Here is a 12,271-nt window from a genome sequence, read left to right on the forward strand (position 1 = left end):
GAATTCAGAACAACTTAGCCACCAGCTTAAGACTAGCAGCTTTATTAAATCTCATTATTTTAGAATTTCATAGTAATCTTAAATCTTCAACAGCTCTCTTACCATCCTTCGTCCGCTCTTCTTTATTTCCTCTTCTCTACATGTATGTCTCATTTATTACTAACATAAGTAAAAGAATAATTCTAGTCATATCAAATTATACCGCATTGATGTGACAAGTGATTATTAAGACCACATCAATTAGTGTTTTTCCAACTACCATATCAATTAATGGTTTTATTCATCTCATTGAATATTAAAGTTTCCTCATAGAATACATCACATATCACATGATATGATGTAAAATTTTTAATTAGTATACCATTATTCGAAGTAAAATTCAAAAAAAAAAAAAAAAACAAAAAACAAAACAAAATGGTTATCAAGTAGTTTTCGCAAATAACCCATCATCTGGACTAGGTTACAGCCCAGTTCGGCCCACACCCGATTATCTTTCACAATATCAACTGAAGCCACTGTTATTCTCGGCCCTTGGAGTCGGGTCCATTTGCTTCTTCACTCTCGGTCTCTGAGTCGCACTATGTTCTGGTCTCCTCTCCGCGTACCTTCGTTGACACTTGACATCCAGCTTTCAAGGTTCAAACTTTAAACCCCCTTTTTTTTCTCACAGAAAAGTATCTTCCTCTTCGATGCAACCTCAAACATTTGCTAAGCAGCACAGTTTGTGCAGCCATTGATTCAACCAAGCTTATGCAAGACAATCACAGAGAATCTCCATATTCTTCTTCTTCTTCTTCTTGGTAGGTAAGCAGTCTGATCCTTTCTTCTATGCCCTTCACACAAGTTTTCGTTTCTGGGTTTTCTTTTTCTTTCTATATAAGAAAGCTTAATGATTTCATTTATTGGTTTTTAATGGAAAAATAGGGTCCGGTTGTAGTGTAAAGAAGTGGGTTTGTCTCAGATCATGGAGAAGGATTTTGTTCTGTTGGTTGGGATTTTATTGTTGCAGATTGTAGTTCATTGCTCTGGTGCTGATTCGAAGGTAAGGAATGAGAAAACTGATTTGAATTTGCTTTTTTTATTTTTTTATTTTTTTATTTTTTTTATTTTATAAAATCCCATAAATTGCAATCATGGGATGAAAATTAATCACTGGTTTTCTGCTGCTGTTTGGATTCGGATGTAGTTAAGATCCCAGTTAGATTATTTTGGCGGAAAAGATAACTAGAATTTAGTTTGGTTGGCGATGATCATTTGAGCTTTACACATAACAAGTGATGGTATTCTGTAATGTGTGTATGGTTTAAAATCATGTACTTTGGTTCTATGTTTTGTTCCTCGTAGACCTGAAAAGTTTCAGTCGCCATTTATCATGAGCAGCGACTTACTGGACGCAAGTGTTTTGAGTCTTCCCTCACATCTATACATCGATTTCAACTGCAAAATTACAAAGTGCAGCAGTCTTTCCTTCATGGATCTCTGTTTTTTCCTCTCTCATGGACCCATAGATCAACTGATTTATGTTTCCTCATGTAATTTTCTGTGTGCATGTTTGCCTCCATTTGATGAATGTTGGAGCCAAAAATCTGTGCATGAAACTGGATCTGAGCTGGTATACTCAAGTTTCTAGATGGATCATTACTCCTCAAGTTCTTGGATGGATGCAATGATTGTGGAACTTCCTGGGAGTGTAGAATGATTAGTTTTCATCCAAAGCATGTGGTATTAATCATGGCATTAGTCAATGGGTGCTCAGCGGGCTCCCTTTTTTTAAAACGGAAATTGCAATTTGAACCAGTGATTTTATATTTTTGGAGTTAAAAACTGGACCAAATGAAACTCACTTTTTATTTTTGGAATGATTTTAATTGCTTTTAAGCGTGTATTTATTTGTTAGAGGTTTTGAATGTAGGTAGAATCCAGTGTGAAAACTGATTTGGGTCGGAAAAGTTCGTTAGCATTGACTAATTCAAATGGTTCCAATGATAACACTGTTGGGTCTAATTTGGTTTTGCATGCTACCGATGTTCAAAAAGTGAAGAAGGACGGAGACCGGGTGCTTGGATCAAAGGAGGGTGATGGGGATAAGAAGAGCAATCCAAGTAAGGAAGTGGGTGTGAAAGAATCTGATAATGTAGCAAAGAGTGGGGGAGGATCGAGTGAGGGATCCAAAATAGAGGGCGAGGACAAGAAACAGAAGTCGAGTGATGGGTTGGAATCAAAGGAAGTACCTAAGGAGGTGGGTAATGGAGTAAATGCAGTCTCTGTGAACCCCATGAGGAAGGAGGGGACTCGAAGTGAGGAATGTGATCTCTCTAATATGTGCACTGATAAGGGCAACCAGCTGGTTGCGTGTTTGAGAGTTCCCGGAAATGGTATGTTTTACATTTTGTATTCATGGCAGTTCTATGCATATTTATTGTTTATACTATCCATCCTGGGTGTTTTCCTTATTTCTTGGACTAATGGATTGTTCTCATTCAAACTGAATTATTAGTCTGGTTAAGAATTCGGTATGCAATAAATCTTCAGATATTAGAGTTTGTTCCTTATATTTTTTCAGATCATTTTTCATTTAGCATACTAAAATATGGTTTTTTTAATTTTACTTTTTAAAGTTAAGTTTGTTATGTTTTGCATTGATCATACTTGACATATTGTGGGTTATCATTTTTCAGATTCTCCCCATCTTTCACTTTTAATTAAGAACAAGGCCAAAGGCCCTCTCTTGGTTACCATTGTAGCTCCTGGTTTTGTGAAACTGGACAAAACAAAAATTCAACTTGAAGAGAAAGAAAATGGAAAGGTAAGTGTAAAGATGCTATAGAGTTGTTCAATCAAAAAAGATATTTTTGTTTGATGATTTCTTAATTGAAGCTAATTAATTTATATTGTGATGCAAATACTTCATAACGTCCTAGTACTTTTGTAAAAAATTGTGCGATTGCTTTTGCAAAATAGTTCAAAGGGGATCCCTAGGGCTATAAGAGAATCAATTTCTTGTTTCCTTTAACAAAAATGCAACCTAATGTTATATTTCATCGCCTGGTTGGTAATGCTTCCTTGCTTGAAGGACTTCATAGAATATTCAGCATGTCCTTGTATCCCAATTGGCGAATGAGAGTTTTCCGCCAGGACACTTGGTTCCTTTGATCATAGTGTGTCATAAGTTCTTAAACTTTCCAGATGCATACTGCTACCATGAATTGGCTGAATCTTTACACCTACATCCCACGTGGGTAGTAAGTCTATCCAAAAAGTACCTTGTAAACAAAAACCGATGCAATATTAGTATTGCGGATGCACCAATTAGGCAATAGTCTAATAAGAATCCCAGTACACAATAGATTGGTTGATTCTAAAGCCTATCTCTTACATTGATAACAAGAGTTTACAGGAAGCTAGATCAAATGCTCTTACTCATAGTGGTGTGGTGGCCATGGGCTCGACTAATGGCCTTGCCAAGTTGGCTTGGACACATACCAGTGGCAATATGTAACTCATTTTCGTTTTTGCATTGAGAAGATATAGGCGTGTTTTCTAGAGATGTTAAAGCGTAACGCTTGTCACCATGTAAAAAGTGGATTTTGATCTGATATAATTTGGGTTCTGCAGGTTTTGGTTTCAATTGGAAAGGGAGGAGCTGGTGGTTCAATTGTGCTAAAAGCAGGAAATGGTCAATGCAACCTTGATTTGAAGGACCTGGTCACACACAGTTCCAGGAAGGAGCCTGAGAATTCTTCAAACTTTGCCTACACAAACTTCCTAAAACAAAAACCTACGATTGCAGTTGTGTTCTTTGCTTCAATAGTGATATTGGCATCGGCTTGGATGTGCATCAGCTTTAGGAATAGGCGGTTCTCTGGCAATGGGTTGAAATATCAGAAGCTAGATGAGGACCTGCCAATTTCCAATGAGGAAAAACCGGTGTTGCAGGTTAACGATGGATGGGATAATAACTGGGATGATAATTGGGATGATGAGGAGGCACCCCACACACCCTCAATGCCAATTACTCCTAGTCTCTCTGGCAAAGGCCTCGCCTCACGACGATTGAACAAGGAAGCGTGGAAAGATTAGTCAGTTAGGTTGAGAAAGAGATTATAGATGCATGTTTCTATTTTGTTTATGTGTCTGTTTATCATTCACAGATAATTATCTGATTTTCCATTTCCCAAGCAGATGTAAAAACAGAAAAAAAGATATCCCACTTATTTACATGAGACTATAAGCTGACTTGTACACCAAGGCTTTTTGGTTGTCTTCAGTGAACTTTTGCTCCCGTTCTACTTTCCAGGGCAGGTGTGGTTTAAAGCCTGCTGGCTAGGGTACGTCTGCTCTCTTGCATCCAAGTTCGAATCTTCTTTTCCTAAAACTAAAATGGTTTTAAATATTGCTTTGGCTCGTCTCTGGCCTCACTCTCACAATCCCGATCATGGGACACCCCCATCGAAGATTTACTCATGGATTGTATGCCTTCCTAACTGTTAGTGGATTTTGGTATCTCCTAGTCCTTGAACGCAACTGTGTTATGTTTTTGTTTTATCGTTTAAGTAATTAAGCTCATCTAATCTTGGACTTGAAGGGGACTGCTGGGTTAATCTATGACCTCTTGTTCAACCTCAGACTTTGTTGGGTTGGGCTTAGCAATTCCCTTATGTTCTCTCAATAGGCAGCCCAATAAGGTGAAGAAATAAATATGTGGACTCTACAAAAGAAATACTTGCAATAAGGTGCCAAATTTCTTCTTCACATTGCAGTTTGTGTTGTAGCCTTGTTGGTATGCTAGATGGAAATTGTTTGCTTGTCTTTTATTTTCCTTCATATTTATATATTAAGAATACTACTTTTCTTTTACTTTCAAATGAAATTCTAGGTACATTTTTTTTTCTTTTTACAAACGATATCAAATTCTAGGTTTATCATTCTTACAAGTCCTTTTGGTATTACCTTTTTTTTCACAAAAAAAAAAAAAAAAAAAAACTAGTTCATTTTAAAATTAAGCAATAAAAAGTATTTGGTAAAACTAAATATGTTGTTTATGTTATTTATCATTCTAAATACATTTCACACCTTGGAGACACAAAGTGAGGGCCACCACCTACCATTACAACCACTGACCTTACATCACCATCGTTGTTACCATTGCCGCTACCACAATTGTCACTGTTGCTGCCACAACCATTGCCACCATCACCACAACAACAACCTCTACCACTAGTATTGCCACCACCATCATTGTCGTCACCGCCGCCACCATTTCCACTACAACCATAAACGCCACCATTATCACCACAACCACAATCACGATTATCGGCGGTTGTTGCCACCTTACCACCATTGCTACCTATGCACCCCAACCACAACCATATCCACACCATTTGTGTTGCCATCACCACTGTTGCCCCCACCACCCCCGGCAACATCGTCGTCACCACCACCATCCTTTCACCACCGCCAACCTCACTACCACCATCGTTGCCACTGTTGTCGCCACCACCACTACAATCGCTATTGCCACCACTGATATTTTTACACTACAACCATTACACCCTACTACTAACACCACCATCATACCCCCACCGTTGATGTTGCCATCACCACCATTATTGTTGCCATCGCTGTGTCGCCACCACCCGCACTACCATATCTAGTTTTTATCACTTTTTACAATTATATTAAAATTTACCAAGTGCTGTTACACTACTTTTCATACTCGCAACACTTTAAAATACAGTTGATCAAACTCTTAACTGCTTTATTTTACAGTTGATTATTGTTAAAGCACATCATAAACAGTTTTTTAAAAAGGTATAGCAAACCCAAACTAGCCCTAAGTTATTGAGATTGGCTCAAATAGTGTCGATGGTAAATGAGGTAGGATCAGACTAGCTCAAGCAATCAACTTTCTTCTATTGTAAAAGAAAACGACTACTAGTATTGACATAAATGCACATCTAAAACAACAACCTAACAGAGGTAACTCTAAACCCTAAATCCTTCACATCATTTAATCCAAAGACTGAAAATTAAAATGGGGGTGTCTAGATAGCACCACCCTAGTTACAAATGAATCAATACAATTCTAAAAATACTATAGTGCTTTTTGCTTGCAAAGGACAAAACCATTTGTATATGTGGCCTTTCTGTGGCTCGCTTGAAATCTTGACACTAGTCTGCTAACTGAACAAAAACCTAACAGAGCTAACTCCAAATAAAAAGATTCTCCAAAATAAAAACTCTAAATAACAGAAAAAAAATAACAAAATAAAAAAAATAAAAACCCAACGTACTGGGTACTCTCCCTTCCCACCACCTCCTCCCTCACTGACCACTACCTCTTTCCCACTCCGACCTAGGACCCCCGATCTACGAATAAGTTTCCACCAGATCGAACCTATCGAATTGAACCCAATTGAAACAAAAACAGATCGTCCACGAAAATCAACAAAAAAAAAAAAATTGATTGTTCATAGTTTACAAGCAGAATACCCCATAATTCACAATCATAAGAAGTTTTATTGGTCGAATTTCATATGAAGAGGAAAGAAAACGAAGAGCAGTGCTTGGTATTATTATTATTTATTTATTTATTTAAAAGGGCACATAATCAAATTAAAGAGTTAACGTCGGTAAGTAAAATTAAGTGATTGTTCTTGTGTCAAAAAGTTAGACAAGTCATAAAAAAAGTTATACACAAAACAGGTGCATAAGACTAACTCAAATTAGTTAACTCCTTGTATGATTCTTGTGACAAGAGTAATTGATAGAGATTTAATCAAAACTATATCCTTTGCATGTGTGTCTCATGGGAAAATCTAATGCCCTCTTTTGTCCTCTACTCCTAAATTAAAAAATTTTAATTAGTAAAAAAAAAAAAAAAACTCATGTTATACATTTTTTCACATCATGTTTTGTTTTTTTTTTTAATAAAAGTTTAAGAAGGGGAGGGTACCGCATAATAAGGGCATGTCACAATCTTCTTTAGCGAAACTCGAACTTGAGTTTTACGTCTAATAAAAAGAACGATTTTTATCAATTCAACCAACCTTTAGTAATTACATTTATTTTTTGTTATACAAGACAAAATATGTCATTTAGTAATACAGTATAGTAGTATTCATTTTCATTTGTAAGTAAGAAGTTTTAAATTCGATTCTCGACAAAAATAAATTTGAACCGCATATTGCTAACTTGTTATGAAGCTTAGTCCAACCTTTCTTTTAGTATAAATAATATCAATGGTAAAAAAAATAAAAATTAAAAAATTAAAAAAAGAAGAAGTGCATAGTCCCTTGAATCACGCTCCCATCCTGTCTTCTATTCCTCTTAATTGTCGTATCCCACAACCTCTACTTCTACGATGTCGTATTCCACAACGGTAGTTAGGAGCATGTGAGGCCTAGCGTCATCGTCACCACGTTTCACATTCTCACTGGACCACCTTGACGGAGCACGTGCAGTGGCTTCGCTTCCCGTTAGGTTGAGACTCGCACAGCACGTGGGGGGCCCTACGGGAACTTGTCAGAGCGCACGAGCCTTCACATCACAAAGAGACACGTTTCAAACTTTCCGGAGTTAGCGGCCGGAGAATCAACGTTGGATGTGACTGGGGGAGGTAATTGACGGCTGAGATACGCGAACATGACAGTGTTATTGTATTCTCGTCTTTACCTTGTCTACTAGTAGGGTTTTAGAGGGGGGTGGTCGAGTATTTTATCTCACGGTTGGAGTCCGCCGACGACCAATTCGAGTTTTGACTGCACAGTATTTGCAGCTTTTTTTCATGATAATATTTCATGATTTTGGGTTTTTTTTTTTTTTTTTTTTTTTTTCATGATTTTTTTTTTTTGTGACATTGTTTAATTCTAAATAAGCAAATTTGCAAGTCAAATGAATAATGCTACACATATTACCTATTTGTACTATAACTTATATCATTTTTCTAATAAAAATAGGATCCGCCAACCCATGTTGGTTTGATCTCTATTAGAGAGATGATACAACTATGTAGTAAAAGTAGCATTTTTGAACCAAATTTGTGACACTGTTTGGTTTTAGAGGTATCACATTTTAAAACTAAATTATGCCACTAATAAACACATTAATAAATACTTAAGTAATATCCAGTCGTCACTTAGTAGTTAGTGCTACTGTTTAAGGGTATTCTTCTTCACTTGTAAGGAAGAGATCATAGATTTGATTCTCGCCAAAGGCGAAGTTGAACCACATTATTATGGTAAGCCTATTGTAAGACTTGGCTCATTCCCCCACCCCCTTAGTATAAATACTATCATTTGTTAAAAAAAAAAAAAAAAAAAAAGTAATAATCCAATCTTAACATCCACATCATTTGGTTTATAAAATTTTGTTTAAAATTTTAATCTCTCTAACATTAGTCGTACCCAAAATAGTATTCTAACAATTTGATCCAGTTCAACCAAAAAATATATCTCTTCTCTATTAATTAATGAAACACTTTTTGTCAACCAAAAGAGGATGAAAAGACAACTTAGTCTTCTATCGTACAAAAAAATGATGGGCAATAATGTAATTTCACATGTCCAAATTTTACTATTTTTTATTGAAGCCTCACATACAGGTGATGTTAAAATATCTCTAATATTTAAAATTAAAAAAAAAAAAAAAAACAAAAAACCAAAAACAAAAACCTCTCACCCCCCCCCTCTTGTTCTCCCCCCCCCCTCTCTCTCTCTCTCTCTCTCTCTCTCCTTCTCATTTTATAAAAAAAATGTGTTCATACACAAAGTGTGTAGGCAAATACTAGTATATATATAAATTAACCCAAAATCAAAAGAGAGTTGCTTTTAATTATAATTTGCACTCCCCATGAAATTAGAATTCTTTGTAATTTTCAATCAGATATTTGGCAGGCGGTTGGAAAAGAAAACGCATTACTTATTACATGCAAAGACGTAAAAAGGCAAGTTGCAGATCCAAGTCACAGAAAATATGGGGGATATTGGGGCCACGAAATCTACTGCAGTTTCGTGGGGACGTAGGCGTTCGGATTCGAATGTCGGCTTTTGATGTTCACTTTGCAATTTGGAACTCGACACGCCTTATGGATCATTTTACATTCCAAAATCATACCTAAAATCCTACAATTATTTCAACAAAAAACAAGAAAACAAGTAGGAAAATGTATTTTATACTAACAAAGTGGAACCTCCATTAGGTAAAACTTGAATCCCAGTGGCCTTATAGGACTTTCATTTACTAATAAGAAAGCCCATGCTTATATTTAGAGTGGTATGTGCACAATTTTGGTTGTTATTTTGTTAATCGATGAGATCAAATCGGATTTGAATTTGAGATTTATTTTCAAAATTAATAAGAAGAGAAATATCGTTTTGAGTAAGTACAATTTTCTACTTGAAGGCAATACTAGCTAGTGTTATCGTCACAATAGCATGTGCAGTCCTATTTGTTGTTCATGCTTTCTTCCCTTTAGAACTCTAATATATGATGTTCTAACTTCTATATACCGTAATGACGGAAAGCAATCATGCATAGGCATCCAAGTAACATTTAACTCGATATCGCTCTAGTAAAAAGAAATGTTAGGTGAGATTATTATGATATGTTAACGGGGGTATATTTTTTATTACAAATGATATTTTATGTTAATCTATACTAAAGACGCTACTGGCTTGAAGAAGAAAACATTAACTACTAGAGCAATCCACCACTGTGGCAAGGGCGGCTATGAGATTTCAAGGACTTGTGCGAAAATTAAAATAGGGCTCTTTCATGTACAAGTGTTTTTAATTGGTGTATATTATGAGAATGAAACTTAGTATGAAAGCCAGTTTTGTAACACGATATCATCTACTAAACAATAGATATAGAAGAATTTAAACGAAGGTATATGTCTAAGAAATGATTTAAACGAAGGTATATGTCTAAGAAATCAAATTTATACTTAAATAAGTTATGCACATATAATTTTTTTTTATTTTGAAATATATACAACTGAATTTTTTTTTATAAATATATATAATTAAAAGTTTGGGGTCCTTGGAGATGGGGCCCTGTCCCTCCTAATTTCTCTCTCATTTTCTCTCTTTCTATCTAAACGGTTATGATTAAGTCACGTCAGTATTTTATATTATTTTATAGAAAGATAAAGACAAAAAGGAAAGTGTGAGAGGAGGGGAGGGAAAGGGAGGGGATTAGAATGGGAGAAAATCCTACCCCTTTAGCACTCGGATGAGGATTCTCTCCCATCCTAATCTCTCTCCCATTCTCTTCCTTCCTATTGAACGGCTACGATTAAGTCACGTCAACATATTGTATTAATTTTTTTTATAGAGACAAAAAGACAAAGAAAAAAGTGTGAGAAGAGAGAAAGGAAATAGGAGGAGAGAAGTGGATATCACTTGGCACTCCCCCAAAGCCGCCACTGCCACCACTTGCATGTTAAGGGATATGATTATGGTTGGAAAGAGGTCGATATCACCATCATATATTAATTCATATATAACTCTTACATTGTCTAGCATTAGTTTTGACAAGGTGAAAAGGACATGCATGTGAGAATAAGATCGAGTATGAACGGTTGGAACCATATCAGTTTATCCTCACAGAAAAAGGTAGTGATGACATTGGATTGCATTAATTTGGTTTTTCTTATTGTCGTGGGGTTGAAAACATATAGAAAGGGGTGTGCTATCCACACACCCCTTTTTACTTCTTATACACTCCTTGTTAATTTATGTCTGTTGATCTTCTTCATTTCATCCAATCCGACGATTGAAAATTAGAAGGGTGTGTGAGAAGTAAAAATGGGTGTGTGGATATCACACCTTTATAGAAATGGTTAAAGTACGTCCAGACTTTTGTTTTTTAAAGGGTTTTTTTAACTTTAATTTTTCAAGAAGATTGAAATTTAAAATAAATATTGTGTTAGATTACATATTAATTATAATCCCTTGATATGTCCTTAATTCAAAATAATTAAAGTGCATTTTATTTAATGTCTCCCATTAAATATTTAAATTTATTAATATATAAAATTTTATTTATTTTTTGACCAAAAAAGGGTTTTTTAATTTATTAATTGTATTTAACATTCTTCAAACTTGAAAGACTCAATTAATGTACCTAAATGTGTGTACTGAAATGTATTATATTGAACTAATGTATTTAAATGTTAGTACCCGAAATGTATGTGACGTCCCACATCGCCCAAGGGAGTGGATCCTGTAAGCCTTATATGCATATTCCCATCTCTTCCTAGCACGAGGCCTTTTGGGAGCTCACTGGCTTCGGAACTCCGAAGTTAAGCGAGTAGTGCACAAGAGAACTCCCATGATGGGTGACCCACTAGGAAGTTCTCGTGTGAGTTCCCAGAAACAAAACCGTGAGGGTGTTGTCGGGGCCTAAAGCGGACAATATCGTGCTACGGTGGTGGAGCGGGCCTGGGATGTGGTGGACCCCGAGCCGGGATGTGACATGTATGTACCGAAATATATGAACCGAAATGTATTATATTAAATTAATGTACCTAAATGTGTATACCAAAATGTATGCACCGAAATGTATTATATGGAATTAATGTACCTAAATGTATGCACCTAAATCTATTATAATGAATTTAATGTACCTAAATGAAGAAGACAAAATACATCGAAATATATTGTATAACAAAAATTAGTTTATTTAAATGTTTACAACAAAATATTTTACGATAAATGAAATAAAATTAATACATTAAAAATCAGGAAGAAAAAGAGAAATAATTAAAAAAAAACAAAATATAATTAATAAATGAGGTTATTAATGTATCAAGGGACTAAAATTTGATTTTGATCTTACTTATGGGTTTAATCTAAAAATCATCTTCGTCAAGAATTAAAATGAAATTTTCTATTTTTTTTTATAAATATATCGACGTGACTTAAGACTCGAAAACACATTACATAATTTTACTCGATAACAATTTTAAGTAGTCTAGCACAAGATGGCGGTCATAAAAAACCATTTTGCCCCCCGACCTCAAGTTAGTGTCAATGACTCTTATTAGGGTTTGACATCACGATAGCGACATCTAAGATATGGAGTCACCTTTATTTTTGAACAAACAATAGTATATACATTAAGGAGGGTGGAGAAGTGGGTTTAACCATACAATGAGCTTTCCATAATAATATGATTCAATTTCGCCTTTGACGAGAATCAAGTTAGGTAACTAATTAAGAAATGTGGTATGGTAAAAAATGGTTCTTTAGTGTTTAATTAACCAATG

General features: G+C 35.4%; 2 protein-coding genes across 4 annotated transcripts; one reads left to right on the top strand and one right to left on the bottom strand.

The window, feature by feature from the left end:
• Positions 1-561: 561 nt before the first annotated feature.
• LOC137710673 (uncharacterized) lies at positions 562-4,231 on the top strand. 3 transcript variants are annotated; one of them, XM_068449763.1, is made up of 5 exons: positions 562-804; positions 925-1,042; positions 1,913-2,375; positions 2,679-2,806; positions 3,616-4,231. In XM_068449763.1, the coding sequence occupies exons 2-5, from the start codon at positions 965-967 to the stop codon at positions 4,078-4,080; spliced, it is 1,134 nt and encodes a 377-aa protein (XP_068305864.1). In that variant the 5' UTR covers positions 562-804; positions 925-964; the 3' UTR covers positions 4,081-4,231. The 3 variants fall into 3 exon arrangements, with proteins under 3 accessions (XP_068305864.1, XP_068305865.1, XP_068305866.1); XM_068449764.1 differs by having other exon boundaries at positions 562-800; XM_068449765.1 differs by lacking the exons at positions 562-804; positions 925-1,042 and adding an exon at positions 1,084-1,722.
• Positions 4,232-5,051: 820 nt separating this feature from the next.
• LOC137710095 (trihydrophobin-like) lies at positions 5,052-5,648 on the bottom strand. The gene is made up of 2 exons (XM_068449050.1): positions 5,617-5,648; positions 5,052-5,523 (listed from the first exon to the last, which is right to left on the bottom strand). Exons 1-2 carry the CDS (start codon positions 5,646-5,648, stop codon positions 5,052-5,054), a joined length of 504 nt encoding a protein of 167 aa, XP_068305151.1.
• Between the last annotated feature and the right edge of the window lie 6,623 nt (positions 5,649-12,271).

This window comes from Pyrus communis, chromosome 12 (genome assembly GCF_963583255.1).
Source record: "Pyrus communis chromosome 12, drPyrComm1.1, whole genome shotgun sequence".
NCBI classification, from domain to species: domain Eukaryota; kingdom Viridiplantae; phylum Streptophyta; class Magnoliopsida; order Rosales; family Rosaceae; genus Pyrus; species Pyrus communis.